Below are 17,407 nucleotides of genomic sequence, written 5' to 3'. Positions count from 1 at the left end.
CCATCACAACTGGGGATTAGGTATCAACATATGAATTTTGAGGGAACACAAACACTCAGTTTCTGGGACCCTTTAAGATATATTGCAGGTTCTAGGGATTAGGACATGAACATATCTTTTTCAGGGCCCCTATTCAGCCCACGACAACTGCTTTTACACACTTAAAGTATAGTATTAGAAATCAGGAATTGTTTGGTGTGGGATATCCATTTCCAATTCCTTATAAATATGTGCTGACTTATATTATTTTTTTTAATTTGCCCATTATAAAAATGTCTTAGTTAGTTTGACCTTTATTATCAATTAGCATTCTCAGAGTCCTTTTAGCTACAGCAGTAGTTCACATCTAAAAATAGGTTTTGTGTTACTGACATTTTGTGGGCTATCCACTATTGATATGTCTCTTGTCTAGTTGTCGAAGTAAATCAGTCTATAGGATTTAAAACATGGTCCATCTGGAAGAATAAAATAACCTCTCAGGATTAGATTCCAATTTTAATTCAATTACCTGTTGGAAAAGAGAAGATTTGATTTATTTTAATTCCTGTTACAAAATTGGGTGAGTTGTCATCTAAACTTAAACATTGTACATTAATTTGACACTACTGTATCTTTTTGTATAAGAAAAAGGAAGTAGAAGGCATAAAGACTAGTTCATTATTCTTTAAGGAACATAGTAATTCCTTTAGGTGAAAACATAGCCACTTTATAGGTAGGATGTGAAGAACAAGTCATGCTTTATCTATAGGCTATCTAGATTAATTTATAGCCAAGTTGATAGTCTCCTAACATCCATTGATTTAATTTGGGATTTAATTTGCTGAGTACATTATTTCTGGACTATGTTTTGAAACATAAACTTCTGCATGGCTTAGGCTATTGATAAGGGTTCATAAAATTGATTCATCCTGATTTAGATTTGGGTAGTTGATGAAATAATTATTCACAAAGTATATAAAGGAAATTCTGATATTCTGTACAACTAAGTGAGAAAAGACCTTAAATATAACACTAGAGTCTCACCATTGATCATCACTAATAGTTTTATTATTTTTTTGTCCTACATCTTCCTCTACTTAATCAACCCATATTGATTTCTAGAAGATAAGGCAAGGTTTGGGGCTTTAGCACATCCCACCACATAAGTGTTTTAAAAACACTTGAAATAGATAAATGTTTTCAGTAGTCATTAAGTCACCCTTTTGTCAATGACAATGAATATCTCAAAAAAATTATAGACAGCGTAGATGTAAATAAGGTGAAATAATGATGAATTTCTAAAGACTTTGAGGGATAGTTGAGGTTTAGAATTACAAAGAACAAATATTTGAATTCCGGTGGACAATACAGGCAAGGATATGTGCAAGAGTTGAAATTTGGAAATTCACCATTGGAAATAAAACTGAAGGAGTATATTAATAAGCAGAAAGAGCAGGCTCTAAGGTGCTGTGTTAAAGTGGAATCAGTAACAATGGGCCTAAGAAAAATACTAGTCTCAGTACCAATTTAATCACTTACTGGACTTTACACTTTGGAAAAATCACTTTGCACCTCTGATTCTTTATGCCCTCATCTCTAAATATGATTAAAAACATCACTTCCTCTTCATTCATAGGATTATGATAATTAATTGAATCTTTGGAAAAAAGTTAAGCATTTTTTTTTTCGTGAATCCTGTTATAAGTAAAAGTTATCATGAAATAAGTGGCATATATGCAAACTGCCAAGAAACCAAATTAGCTGAGAGCATAGTCCAACTTCTAGCTGTAGTAACTAACACAGGTTTTGAAGGGACAAATAAACTTTATGCCTCCTTGGACTTTAGGAGGCAATCTCCAAAATAGTTGCTTTCTCAAATTAAAGGAAAATTTTCCCATATTCTTAAGGATAGTTGATCTACTGTTTTTTTTTTTAGTAGGACACACAATTCTAAAATAATTCTTTTCATTTTTAAACCTAAAGACCAATATATGGATCGTATGAATATATTTGCATAAACATATATTAAAATATGATAGTTTAATAGATGTAGAGAAAGGGATGTAAAATAGATTTATATAACTACCAAGCAGGAAGTTATAACTTCTTGGATTTTTGGCCAATTTATTGAAAAAAGCCATGGGTATGGGTTGGTCTTTCTGTAAGAAAATAGGCTAGTCAGGTTAAACCTTTCTATGAAAGGTTTGTAGAAATGTTGGAGAGCGTTTACAATGTGGACTTGTCAAGATCTCTTGTTGTGGCCTCTACGCTGACCTCCATAAAGCATGATGATAATTAAGTATAGACTGGAAGGTCAGAGCCCAATTTTCAGAAATGCCTCAGGCTTTCCTCTGAGGCTTTGCCCTGAACTCAGGGCATCTCTGTCTGCCAGAGGAAACTGACAGAAAATGTATTTCTTCAAAATATATAAAGGATTTTCTGCATTTGGTTGGGCTGGTTACGTGTAGTAGGATGGGGCTGCCATCCCTGATTTACCTGGCTTTAAAAAGTACCAAGGTTCCCAAGGCTCCTGGTAAGACCAGAACAGATATTTCTTCTCTCCCCTGTTACCCCAGACCTAGGCGACCCATTTAGCATAAACTCTATTCTGAGCACAAGTTAAAACTTTAATTTCAGGGGCGCCTGGGTGGCTCAGTTGGTTAAGTGTCTGAATCTTGGTTTCAGCTCAGGTCATGATCTCAGGGTCCTGGGATCGAGCCCCGTGTGTGGGGCTCCACGCTCAGCAGGGAGTCTGCTTGAGATTCTCTTCCTCTCTCTTTACCCCCTCCCCGCACTCGGGTTCTCTCTCTCTCTCTAAAATAAATGAATAAATCTTCTTAAAAAACTTTAATTTCAGCCTTATCTATTTCTCAGATTTTATTCATGACTTTATAATTCCCTGACTAATCATTCTAGTCCCTACTCACAGTTTCTCACTGACTTGGCAACTAGATCACAGGCTTTCCTCATCCTCTCATACAAATCTCATTTAGCCTGGTGGCTGCATTGCCTTTTTCAACACTTTAGGATACATGGCCCTACATGCAAAGCAGGCAACTGGTTATTTAATTCAGAATCGACTTTTTCTCAGCTTTAATCTAGGCAAAGGAATGTCCAACCTAAACAAAATAAACTCTAAGTACTAGCTTCTATGTATTCAGCACAAGATTTAAGTTGAAATGAAAGTATTTGATGTATTAGGAATATCTGTCACCCAGATCTGATTAGGAAGTTTTAATTCTAAATCAGAAGATCCCTAAAATGCTTTTAGTCCTTTTCATGACCAGTCTATCTCATTGTGAGACATATATATTACAGATAATATTTCTTTTTTTTAATAAGTTAGCCACCATACATTACATCATTAGTTTTTGATGTAGTGTTCAATGATTCATTAGTTGCATATAACACCCAGTGCTCATTACAAACCATGCCCTCCTTAATACCTGTCACCCTGTTACCTGACTCCCACTCCCCTCCCCTCTGAAACCCTCAGTTTGTTTGATAATATTCTAATAATTATCTTTTAAACTTTCTGTTTCCATTGTCAATGGATAGTTTCTTTAACTGAATTTTAGAGTAAATTATTTAAATGAGTATAGGAAATTATTTGAGGGACAGCTAATGAATGCAAATAAATTTTCTTCTCATAATGGTAGATATGCAATCTAATGTTATTTATTTTTTTAAAAATCCTATTTCTTAATTTTATACTTATAATTTTTTTCTCATGCATATATGTTTGATCATTTTGTTCATACATTAACAATTCTATCAATGGATTGACAAAGAAATTTTGCTAATTATTAAAACATGGTCACAATATCCTGGGATAAATTAAAGCTCTAATGGGGCCTATGGAACTCAATTATACATGTAACCTTTGTTTTTTTCATTTCTTTAGATAATCCAGAGTCTGCTCTACCTCTCTCCTTTTGCACTGCCTTCACATATCACTTCAAGGAAGAGTGACTAGACGTAAAATTCCACGGATAATCCAAAAATACCTGTTCAAGTTGGCATCTATCAACAGGTAAAATTACACTTTTAATTCCTGCTTTTCTTGATTATTTCCATAAATAAAAGGAAAGACACAACAGGTATAAGTTGTGGAAAATATTACAGAGTTGTGCATAGGAAGATAACATGAGACCAGTGAGTGTGTATGAATTGGATCTTGACTGTTGATCAACCCAAGAGTTGTTTAATAATGAACAGGTGGTAATCTTGGAAATGGAATTTTTCAAGGGTTAATTGGATAGGGTCCACTCTGTAATAATTCAGTTAAGAGATCATAAGATATCAATTTATATGGAAAAAACTAAACAGCTAGGAGATAAGGAAGTGAAGAGGCATGAATAGTGACTCTCAACCTGGAGTATGCATTTATAAATCAAGTCAATATGCTGGAAACAGATACAAAAGATTACATACAGAAATAAACTGGTGAAAAAAATAACAATATAAAAAAGGAGGATTAAGGAGAAAAAAATAGCTCAATCACATAATCTTTTTTAAGGCCTTCAGTTTTCTATGAGCATAGATTCCTGTCTATACAATAGAAATCGCAACATCAACCTAGCTCATTAGTAAATTTCAGTATTCATATTCATAACATGATTTGAATATTAGTAAATTTCAATATTCATATTGATACGATATTTAAATAATATATTTAAGATTATTTAGAAAAAATTTTTTGAAGTGGCTGAGAAGCAAATCATCCAGTTGTATTTCTAAGTGTTTATAATAGCAGATGTGATAAAAGCCTCAATAGTTTAAACTCATGAATTAATAATGAAAGACAGTTAGGTTCTTTTATGCAAACAGGAAAATTGCAGAGAACTTCTCTACCTATTTTAAATTTCATTTTTATCATTTTTCCTCTATGAATTTCTGAAAGCCAAGTCCTTTAGTATAACTATGGACAAATTAGAAAAGTTTAATGTAGAGAATATTTTCATTCATAATCTAAAAAGTGCATATAGAAGATCACTGAAAATACCCTTGATATAATTTGACAGTAAACAAAAATTAAACCTGTCTTTGTTTTCATAGATATCTGTTTAGTTTTTTGGTGGGTTTTCTGAAAACATGCGGCAAAATTAGTTTTTATAAACTTATTTCCCACATTATTTTACCAATAGAAAATTGTTTCTTTTTCTTCTACATTTCAATTGAAACATATTCACAAATAAAATGAGAGTAGTAAGAAGATATTGAAAAATGCTGGCAGTTACAGCTAAAAGCTAAGCGAACAGCATTACTCCACAAAGAAACATTGATTTTAGGGAACCAAGATGTTTTTAATTTAATTTCAGTTGTGTGAAGCTATATGTGATCATTTCTTCCACAGGAGAGTGAGTGCTCTTATACCATAAAGCTAGCAGCTAAATGTTCCTAGGCATATCCAAAGAGAAAGTCCTTTCTTTTAACAAACTATAACATACCATCTATTTGTTTGGAAGAATTTTATTGCTATGAAAAAAATGCATAAAATATATCATTCATTAAATAATAGGTAGCACCATTTTGAGAAGTGCAGTAAAATTAATTCATTAAAACCGTATAACTTCTAATGCTACGGGTCTAGAAAATAGGTCCATGCTGAAATATTTTTAAGTATTCTCAATTATTAAAAGTAGAAAAATTCTGAAATATTTCTAATAATCTACTATTTCTAATAATTTAAAAAAATCTATTTAATTCTTTAAAATCTATCAGATTTGATCCATGGTCCTTTTTATTTGCAAAGAAAATCTTAAATATTTGGATTAAGAAAGTATTCTGTTGTTAAGTGATGACAGCTCCATTTTTATTATGCTTGGAATTCAGATAGAGATAGCTTTTATTTTTGGGTTGGTACTTCAGTACAGATCTGAATTCTTTATTTTTGAGTAGTTTTTATTTCCATAAACAAATTAAATGCTTCATTTTTTAGCCCAAAACAAAGTTACATACCCCATTCCATTTTTTTGGTTAATTTTCTGAGTATAAGAGTATTAAAAAGTATTCATGAAAAATTATATAGTTATAACCATAAAGTATTATTTTGGTGACTATCAAGAGTAATATCTGAAAATGGAAATAAGGTTTAAACTATTATTTCATTTTTTTTAATAGATTACTTGAATCTCGAATAGAGGAACAGAAATGCCACCACCAGTAGGCCCCCCCCTATACCCACCTCCCGATGGAGGCTGGGGCTGGGTAGTGGTTGGAGCATCTTTTATCTCCATTGGATTTTCATATGCATTCCCCAAAGCTGTCACAGTGTTCTTCAAAGAAATTCAGCAAATATTCAACACTACCTACAGTGAAATAGCGTGGATATCATCCATTATGCTGGCTGTTATGTATGCAGGAGGTAAGGTTTCTGGGAATAAATGGAATTCCAGATTAAGAAAACAATGCTTCCATGCCACAGTGTTTTACATTTAATGTCTTGGTATATTAAAGCTCTGTTTTTGTATTGTAGTCACTTAAAACCAACCAAAAATATAATTCCAAATGAATTTTTAATAATTTTATTCATTCTGCATCTTGAGATATTCACTTCATTCTTTAGTATGACTAGAGTATTTGAATGAGGATTTCTTTGATATCATTTCCTACCATTGTTACAGTTGGTAGAAATGCTTTCATCCTAATGAGAAAGAAACTCCAGTTGCTGACAGTCTGTAAACCTACTAAGTACTTCACCTTCAGCTGCAAAAATGGAGTGTTATCATGTACAGTCTGGATCCATTCAAGTTCGTGTGATCAAAATAATTCCTTACCTCTGTAGTACTCATTAAATATAACGTTTTAAAAAAAGATTTATTTATTTATTTTGAGAGAGAGCGAGAGAGCAGGGCAAGGGGTAGAGGGAGATAGAAAGGGAGAGAGAATCTCCAACCGACTCCCCACTGAGTGCAGACCTGATGCGGGGCTCTGTCCCACTACCATGAGATCATAACCTGAGCTGAAGTCAGGAGTTGGATGCTTAACCGACTGAGCCACCCAGGCACCCCTAAATACGACATTTTTAAATGTAAATGGTTGCCTGACAATTATCCTGTTACATTCCATATTCAGTTGAGGGTAAGATTCATGAGGGAGAACAAATCAAAGAACCGTATCACTTCTGAATGCTTAAAAAATGTAATTATTAATGCATTATTATGTCACTTATTTTCTTTAAGTCAATCTCAACAGCAGACCAGATGGCCTCTACATTTTTTAAAGTCATTATGTAAAATATTTAGGTTTTAGAGTTTTCATTTTTCAACTGGATATTTGACTTTAAGAGACAGGTGTAGACTCAGAATATAAGAACTGAAAGAAATTATACAAATCATCTACCACAATTTCTTACCTTACAGGTGAGGATAATATTGCTCATAGTGATAGGGATATACCATTAGCAATAATATCCAATATTTATTAGTATTTACTTTCAGCTAAGTCCTCTCTAAATGCTTGCTATGTGTCATATGATTTAGTCCTCTTAACAATGCATGAGATAAGTATTATTTTCTCTCCATTCTATAATTGAAGAAATAGAGACATGAAATAGTTTCCCAAGAACAACAGCTTATTAGTGGCAGATAGAAATCGAGACTCCAAATATTGAGTCACTGTGCTCTTCTGCCTTTCTCATATCTTCCTCTTTACTTCTAGAAAGTGAGAGAGCCAGATCTAGGCCAGGCCTTCTACAGACCTGATTCAGGTTCTACCCCTACCAAGGTCATTTGTCAATGACATAATAATTAATCTACAGGATATTGTTTTTTTATGGTAGTACCAAGGTGAAAATGTGATCCTCCAATGATCCTCTGTGTGTGTGTGTGTATGTGCGCGCACACACGTGTGCATATTGGTATGTGTTTTCTGCTTTCTATATGTCAGTGATTTACATTAATCCAGTATGTCTCCCTTGACGCTTTTTAGTTAGATTAAATGGATGCATTTCTGTTCCACTACTGGAAGGTATCTTTAAAATGCTATTTGAGTGTATCAATGAAAAATTCTGCTTCTAAAGCACTTTCTGAGTATCTCCTTTGGACAGTTGCTTTAAGGATTCTGTGTTATTTCTGATGACTGTAGAAACAATAAATACTGTGTACCTGGTTTTGTTCCTCTGTTGCAGGGGTTAGGTGTTATTTAATAATGTTTTACCAAAACAACACACAAGTCATCTTGTCCTGAGCTCCAAGATATGCTGATGTTAAGATACATAGTCCCCCCCTCTTTTAAATACAACTGAAACAGATTCCTCTAGTGAATTCATAGAAGTCTACTGAATTTGAACTAGACAGTCATAATTTTATGTTGAATAGGTAGTTGACTAACTCATAAGCAAGACAAAAATTTGTATAACTTTTTTGTTAAGTCGTCTTAATTGAATTTATTAGTTTAAAGCAAATAACTTCAAAGTCCCAGTGCCTCAAAGGAATATAAGTTTACTTATTGCTCAAGCAATGTTTCATCTGGTGGCTATGCCATCGCATGAGACTTTGTGGCGTTTCCAAAATCTGCTCCACTTGGCTAGACAGAATGAACGCAAACAGCACGGAAGATCATGTGGGATATTTTAAGGGCCAGGCCTGGAAGGGGTAAACAACATTTCTGCACATATTCTACTGGTCAGAATTCTCATGCTGCTCTACCTAAAGACAGGAGCCAGGATTGCTGGAAAATGCAGGATTCCTAGAGGAAGAAATAGAGTAGGATAGCATCCAGTAAGTCTCAGAGAGAGCTTGATACCCCAGCAATCATTCTTCATCCAATGAAAGTAGGATATATTTATAGACTTGTCATGGTCATATGATAGCCTTCCACTCCCTGGCTGGATCTATAGAAAAGTTTAGAATGAAGAATTACATAATTTCTTTTCTCAAACCATTAAATAAATAATATGTAAATCCCTATAATATGTATTTATTATTAAATAAATTTTTCAATTTATTCATGTTCTTATTTTCCTATTTTTAATACATATTATACATGTTAAAAAAACACAAAAGAGGGGCGCCTGGGTGGCTCAGTTGGTTAAGTGTCTGACTCTTGATTTCAGCTCAGGTTATGATGTCAGGGTCATAAGATGGAGCCTTGCTTTGGACTCTAGGCTCAGCTCGGAGTCTGCTTGTCTCGCTCCCTCTGCCTATTCCCTCTGTTCTCACTCTCTCTCTCTCTTTCTCTCAAATAAATCAATAAGTAAATAAAAAGCACAAAATAGAACTCTTTTGAAGCTCATCAAAAAAATGGTAGTTTGGGGGCATCTGGGTGACTCAGTTCATTAGGCATCTGACTCTTGATCTCAGCTCAGGTCTTGATCCCAGGGTCGTAGTTCAAGCCCTGTGTTGGGCTCCATGCTGGGCATGGAGCCTACTTAAAAAAAAAATAGTAGTTTGGTTAAATAAGTAGTTATCAATTCAGAAAAAAAATACCTTAAAATGTTTAGGGTAATGGGGATGCCTGGGTGGCTCAGTCGGTTAAACGTCTGCCTTCAGCTCAGGTCATGACCTCAGTGTCCTGGGATCAAGTCCCACATCGGGCTCCTTGCTCAGCAGGGAGTCTGCTTCTCCCTCTACCTCTGCTGCTCCCCCTGTTGTGCTCTCTCTCTCTCTGACAAATAAATAAAATCTTAAAAAAAAAAAAATGTTTAGGGTAATAGATGAAAAAATCTGTCTAAATTAAAGATCATTGAGGATTTTCTGCTTGTCTCAAGAAAGCAAATGCTAGACACATAAAGATACTTATGTAGTAATTGATGATGGTAATATCTAGGTGAGATCCACTAAGTTGCTGGAATATTGCTTAGCGTCATTAGTCATCAGAACTGAGACATTTTGTTTATCATCTCTGGCCATGGAGAAAAGTCAGTAATTGTAGAAATTTTGCTACACTGTGGTCTTTCCCTTGAAAGTGGAAAAGCAGTCCTAGGCCGATGGCCCGCAGGAAAGAAATGTTTACCTGCCATATCCACTGGTTAATGGAGAACTCACTACATTTTACATGGTGTCTTATCTTGATAATCTTATCTTGATAATTGGTTTTAATCTTTTAGTAAGAAATAATTGGTACATTTAAAATTGTAATCCCAATATGAAAACAGTCCCCCTTATGTGGATGCAGATAATTTTTTTTAGAAACATAATAGCTATTTAGAACAAAAAAAAATCTGATAGTCTCAATTAATCTAAGACACAGATGTTAGTCCTATTACCAAAGTGGTAGTGTTTTTTCAAATGCGGTCCACAGACTTTCTGCTTCTGAATCATGTGTGTCTTGTTAAAAACGCATAGTTGCAGGTCTTCTCCCAAACCCCCTTTTAGCAGAATTTCTGTTGGTGGAAACCAGAAACTTGCATTTCGGCAAGTATCCCTGAAAAACACTTCATGTACAACATAGGGATTCACTCTTGTAGAAGAAGATCAATAATTGATTTAAAAATATTTAAATTATCCCTTAATATTTAAAAGACCTCTATTTATAGAGGCCTTTTAGGTTGATGATTATAAAATAAATTCAAAGACCATAAGGTGAAAAGGCATATAGTTTAGTATGAAGTTTAATGAGGCTCTCTACTGAGTAACTGAAATACTCTGTTCAACCTAATGCTAATTACGTTAGCCTAGAGAACATCTAAGATCTGACACCCTCATTAGGGCTTAGCATTCAACCTATTAATCACCACAGTGGGGTCACTGGGTAAGATGGAGTGTGTTCTGAGGCCTGGCCTGTGATGTCAGGACTGGAGTTTCTTGTAGTAATTAGTTGGCATCTGAGCCTTGGTAGCAAGGTATTATTTTCCCTTCTGATGTCTGAATTAAAAATGGAACTAATAAAAGGTATGCAGGAAGGATGGAAAAGAATGCAAATTATGTTTATCCCTTACTTCATCCTTAGAATAATGACATTAAATTACAGCAACCCATCTGGTCATCCATATGGTCTCCTGGAGTTCTAGCAAATTTCAGCAAATAGGTCAAACACAGTGGTCACTCCATTAATAAAGCACTAAGTAGAGGCAGAAAACATTACAAATTAAACTTTCCACATTGTTTAGATGGATATAGGGATTTATTTTATAAACAGTGATTACATAGGATTATCTTTTAGTACAATGTTTGTCTTTGTTACTCTATCGAAAGATAATGTGAACCTGCTTAGCTACACAATTACGGAATACAGATTTGGGGCTGCCAATCTCTGTGAATACCTCATGTTATTTTTCTGGTGGTATCTGTTATGACTTGGAAGAATCAGCCGTTCTGGAGGAGAGAGTTGGCTTTGTCTCCATGGTAACATATTCTTATGTTTTATGTGAGCAGTGACTGCCAATTGTACTAAGGTAAGGGTGATGGTTTGATGATGGAATACTTTACGCAGCGGGCCAAGCATCAGACCCTTCAGCCTTCTTTTTTACTGGAGGCCAAGAAGCAAAATGTTTTAGGCATGGGAGGTTGGTGGTCATAATATAGAACGTATATTTTTCTATTCTTTTCTAAGTCTAAGCTCACTACATTATTTTGCTTTGTGCTCTAAATACGTTGCTGAATGAAGGAGCCTACTAAAATAATTCATATGGTGCTGTCTCTTAGCCGCAGCCAAAAAAAAAAAAAAAAGTTCATTTCATTCCTGTGATTGAGATCTACCTAGGGCTTTCACCCAAGCTTTATAAAGTCCCAAAAGTACACTTGGATAGTCCTATGCAAGCAAGCAGGCTGTGCATCTTTTATACCTACACTTTTTTTAATGTGATAGACTTTTTTTAATCCATGAACATAGATATTGCTAATGTTTTCCTAGGAAATATGGTATAGTGTGGCAGAAATCATTTTGCTCACTGTATATTCATGTGCTCCTATATATTTTCCAACTTCCCTGCACTCAGATGGAGACCAAGTGATTAGTTCTGACCAATGAAATAAGAGTAGAAGGATATATGTCATCCCTGGACCCCTGGACAAAACAGTTCCAGCTGGGGTGCCTCTTCCTTTGTCCTCTTCTCCTGGCAGAAGTCTTGTTTCATATGACCTGGCTGCAAGGGGACGATCCTTGACCCACTGTAGAGTTTGAAGAATTAAAGAAGAAATTTTTATTAAGCTTCTGTAGTTTGTTTTAACAGAAAAACCTATATTACCCTGATCAATACAGACACGAAGGCTTAGATTGCTGTTTGATTACAATATAAATTATGTAGATTCTAAGCATGGACCAGAACAGATGAGGGGATGTCTTCAGTCACTTAGCTCATGTCATGAGAACATGAGGAGGTTTGTACATGGTTCAGAGCTCTGGTAGAGAAGAGGAAGGCTTCAGTGTCTCAAATGAAAAAGGAGCTGGACGTGGAAATCAGCATTGCCAGTTTTCGTGGGGATAAAAGTGAGAGGCAGGCACTTGCACTTCAAGGCACAGAAATAGGGATCAAATCATGCCTGTGGAGCTTTCTATGATTAAATGTCTCTGTGTCCCTTCCAAGACAGGAATGGAGGGAGGCCTGGATCAAGGACAGATCTTGACTATGCTTAGTCCTGACTATTCAGGAAATACTGTCCTTGATAATTCAAATAATTTGGGATTATTGCTAAATTTTATTTTCAGCAGAAAAAAATATAAGAAACTTTATTTAAATCCTTTTTGATATGTGTTCTTTAGACAGTGAACGTTTCACTGACCAATGTATACAAAAAGCCTACTTATTAATTTATGGCCTGGTAAGAATATCTTTCCTGATTTTGGACTTAAGTTCCTCTAAAATATGTTATTGCATTATTACATATTCTATGCAAATGTGTTTTGGTTGCAAATGACAGAAACCTGAGTCTAAAGGGAAATGTTCCTGCGTACAAATCAGAAGCGGCACAGAGGTACCAGAGTCTTCCAGGTCAACCAGCTCTACTGTCAGGCTGCTCTTTCTCCTCTCTCCTCTGCTTCTTACAGTGAGGCAGCTTTGTTTATTTATTTTGGTATACTTCCCCTGACAGAGGGAAGATGATTACCAGCATCTCAATCTCAAATTTGACATGAGACTGCCCCTCTTCCCTAAGTTATAATCTGACAAATGCTAAGGAAGATGGCTAGGATCTGGCCCACTTTGCATCAGCCCCTGGAGGTGATGGATGAATGAGGGGCTAACATTGGCAGCCTGAGTGGAACTATATACTTGGGACAGGAAAGGAGCAGTTAATAGAAGGATGACATTCTTCCCAGAAGAGGGAAGGTTTGTGAAGAGACGAAACAATCAGTGCTCGCTACTTTACTATTTTTGAAGTAGACAAATATATGATTTCCCGAGAATAAAGTCACGTGTTGCTTTTTTACTAATCACTCAGGGGTAACTTTAGATTTAGATAGTTTCTTTATAGCTAAGTAGCTAGTTACATATATGTCAAAATGCATATTCTATATTTAGAAACTTGATCGTGTAATGAAATGTGATACTTAGTACTTTCTAGAGGACTCAGTTGCACTTATAAGAGTTGGCCCCTTGAGTGGAGCTTAGCTATGGAAAATCCTGGGATCTCAGGAGGGTTTATTAATTGTTTAATAGTCCAGTGAGAGGCAGAAGAGCATTGTCATTAAAATAATGAGCTCCAAAATAACAGATATAAAATGTGGACTTGGCAACTTTGTGGCTTGGGCCACCCATTTGACCTTGGATCTTCAGTTTCCCCATCTGTAAAATCATAGAAAAAAAATATGTGTATGTATATACAGTATCTACTGCTCAGAGTCATTGTTATGAACAAATGATTACAAGGTGTATTAAGTACGGAGTTGCATGCCTAGGGATTTTTTGTGTTTGATTCGTGGGAGTTTTGCCCGTTGTTGTTGTTATTGGTCTTGATATTAGCCATTATAGGATGAAACCACAGAGTAGGTACAAGGAAGATAGTAAGTCTGATTAGAACAACCTGTGCCAGGAAGATTTTTAAACAGAGGGTAGTGTGAGAAATAAATAGGTCACTACTCAGTTCTAAAAGAAATTCCATGGTGTTTACTCATATTTGCTGTAGCATTTCCCTTTGCCTCCGGCTATTCAGGTAGTGGAGTGGACATTTGTCATTCTTTTGGGCTATCATGTACCTTTGAAATCCTTCCTATGTTAGGGGATTCTCAACTTCATGATGTCTTGCCTACCCAGGTAAAAAGCCAGAAATCACTTTCTCAGAATTCCTTGCATCTAGGGCACCCAGGCCCCATCAACCTAGGGTAGGAAGGCCAGGTTTGATTCAGGAACTACTGACATGAAGGAACGGATGCTTCAAGGAGCACGCAGGTGCGGTGGTTACAGGTAATGCACGATCCAGAAGCAGCATAGAAGTGGTGTCACTATGGGAAGCCAGTAGGATGTGCCTACCAAATCTCAAATTCATATGCTGTATTTGGGTATGGAGCTTTTAGGAAGAATTGAGGTTAAATGAGGTCATAGGATGAGGTCCTATTCCAATAGGATTGGTGGCTTTATAAGAAGAGGAAGGGAGATATCTCTCTCTTCATTTTCATATACCTGAAGCAAAGGCAGTAGGAATACACAGCAAGAAGGGGGCCGATCTCACCAGGAATCAAACTGGCTGGCACCATGGCCCTTGGACTTCCAGCCTCCAGAACTGTGAGAATAAATTTTTGTTGTTTAAGATGCCTAGTCTATTATATTTTGTTATGGTAGCACAAGCTGACTAATATAGGCAGCTTCGGACTTTTCTTAATCTTCCTTAATATTCTGTGAGTTACTGTCAGTCCTCACTGAATGTGTTCTTTTTTTTTTTTTTAAGATTTTATTTATTTATTTGACAGATAGAGACACAGTGAGAGAGGGAACACAAGCAGGGGGGAGTGAGAGAAGGAGAAGCAGGCTCCCTGCCGAGCAGGGAGCCCGATGGTGGGGCTCGATCCCAGGACCCTGGGACCATGACCTGAGCCAAAGGCAGTTGCTTAACGACTGAGCCACCCAGGCGCCCATGAATGTGTTCAAGTAGTATAGGTATATAATAGATACATGTGAGGTGAAGTTCCTGAAAGGTCCTACTGAGGTATAGCATGAATTACTTTCCTGAACTATACTGATTAATTTGAAGACTATTTCTGTGAATATTCATTTCAAAACAGGGAACCATTCTATGCCCTCTCAAATAGCATTTGCATTAGGATTGAGAATATGCAACAGCTTTTTTTTTTCAATTAACTATTTTAAAAGGACCTTATAAAAATAGTAATTAAATTTCATTTTTTCATATGCTGTGAGTGACTTAAGTTTGATGGATTATGGCAGAAAATTTGAATATCCTTTGATTACTTCTCTTTTTCTTTCTCTTTCTTTCTTTCTTCTTTCTTTCTTTTTTTCTTTCTTTCTCTTTCTTTCTTTCTTTCTTTCTTTCTTTCTTCTCATGGCAGTAGTGACTTTGGCAGAGTAATTGCACTATTCCAGAGAGGTTTTTAAATGATTAATCTAGATGGCTGTTCTTGTGTAAGTATTTGCTCGGCTGGTTGGAAATAGATATGCACATATGGGGTTCATAGATCTGACCTTAAGATGGGGCCCCTGGCTGTGGCAGAGACTCTGGTTCAGCCCAGTTAGTGCACAAGTATTTGTTTGTGATCATCAGAGGTGGGGATATGTGGGTAATCCAGTGTCATAACTGGGGAGAAAACCCTATATAATTTCATTCATTCATTTATTTATTCTACAGATACACACTGGGCATAAGCAATGTGCAAAGTACTGGCTTGGCTCAGGAAAGTCACACAGAGCCATCAGACACAGGCTGGGCTTACAGGATAATAAATTTTATTTATTTAATTGCAGTTTTCAAATATATAAGTGAGGAAGCACAGTAGTTGCCATGAAACTATATAGAAAAGAGACAGATCTCATAAGTGCATGATCAGGAAATGTTTCTTTCTGAACTTGAAGGATGAAGATGCAGCATTAATAAAAGGAAGGAAAGTATTTGAAGCAGAGCAAATGGTATGAGTGAAAGCCCTAAAGGGGGAAAGGTCATAGAGAGCTCTAGTAGCCCAAAGGAAGTGAAGGTGATTGACATATGATAAAAAGATGGAGAGAAGTGTAGTTCATGGTCTACAATCCACTGAAATTATCCTGGGTAACATATTTTGTGTCCTTGCAGACACAAAAGAAGAGAATCAGAAGATGGCCGTTTGGATACCAATATCACAACTTTGGGCACTCTTCCTGTTTTTGTTCTATTTTAGGATCATAATTCTGAATGTGTTAAAATGCAGTTAGTTCTCATTATTCACATTAGTTATGTTTTATGAAATTGCTGTGGACACTGAATCAGTGAATATTGAACTCTTGCTCCTAGGGAAAATACAAGGTTAGGTTCCTCTGAGCCCCTGCTCATATTTTCATCAACTGATCAATATATAACCTTGTTTTATGTGTGTTTCTGCTCAAAGACATCTTATTTAATAGTTGATTCATTAACATTGAATTCACAGCAACAGCACTGTAACACATACCTGAATGAAGCTTATGTAACATATGTATTTTCTCTATAAGGCACAACACAGCCTTCTTGTGCTGAGGAACACTAGCCCGTACTTAAGGCACATGGCTGTTAAGACCATTTTTAAACAGCAAAATCATCAAAAAAGTACAAAAATGTGGAAAACGTGGCACTAAATAAGGAAAAGAACACTTCCTTATAGTATGAGAACTGAAATATGGCAGTGTCACCTTGCTTCACCTTGGGAACTTGCATGTCGGGAGGTTCCAGTTTTTCCCCACTTTGCACATCTCTGTGAATGACTGTGAAAGCACTGCAAGTATTGATTTGGCAGTTACAAATAAATTTTAGTGAGTAGGCAAGTTCACCTAAATATGAAATCTGAAAATAAGGAGGATCCACCCTACCTGTAGACTTTCTCTGATAGAATTGCTATTTCCCATGCTGTGTAAAATGATTTGTAGTTACCCAGTGTTTTTATTACAGTTGTTTTATTTACATTAGCATTTATGTAGATATACATTGATTATAACTCTAGATTTTACCAAAGTTCTCCTAAAGGAATACAACTTTCTCAAGTTATTAAAGAAATAATAATTACGCCTAGAATCATCATAATCACTAGAAGGGCATTAAGTCTAAAGCTTTGGAGAACTGCTATGGAAGCTTTGGTAGATTTTTGAAGACTGATGCTAAGGTGGTGCTCCGTAGCCTTGAATGATTCTGATGAGCATGTGTTCTGCAAACTCTGTGTATATTTGACGATTGTAGGATTTTCTTGGTTCACATTGTTCTTGTTTGGCCTCACCAACTCATGCAGTCAGTGATTGGATTAGAGATTCATTCATAGGACCAAATGGAAGCAACCTATATATTTTCTCAGCACCCCCAGGAATGAGTGTACACTCCTGGAAGGCTGAAAAGAAATAAGCCCAGGAGATAGAACTCTGATCTACTTCCGATTCATC

At 35.9% G+C, this 17,407-nt stretch overlaps 1 protein-coding gene across 4 annotated transcripts in view; it reads left to right on the top strand.

The window, feature by feature from the left end:
• Positions 1–17,407, top strand: part of SLC16A7 (solute carrier family 16 member 7) — a 180,362-nt gene that overhangs the window by 102,670 nt on the left and 60,285 nt on the right. For all 4 annotated transcript variants that reach the window (XM_032421137.1, XM_032421140.1, XM_032421139.1 and 1 more), the window contains 2 exons: positions 3,884–4,012; positions 6,103–6,346. In XM_032421137.1, the coding sequence (XP_032277028.1) occupies positions 6,133–6,346 (214 nt within the window). In that variant the 5' untranslated portion in view covers positions 3,884–4,012; positions 6,103–6,132. The remainder of the gene's footprint in view (positions 1–3,883; positions 4,013–6,102; positions 6,347–17,407) is intronic.

Source organism: Phoca vitulina, unplaced genomic scaffold (assembly GCF_004348235.1).
Source record: "Phoca vitulina isolate PV1807 unplaced genomic scaffold, GSC_HSeal_1.0 scaffold23, whole genome shotgun sequence".
In the NCBI taxonomy this organism is placed as follows: Eukaryota; Metazoa; Chordata; class Mammalia; order Carnivora; family Phocidae; genus Phoca; species Phoca vitulina.
Note: the sequence above shows the minus strand (reverse complement) of the source record. Positions and strands in the feature narration are given on the sequence as shown.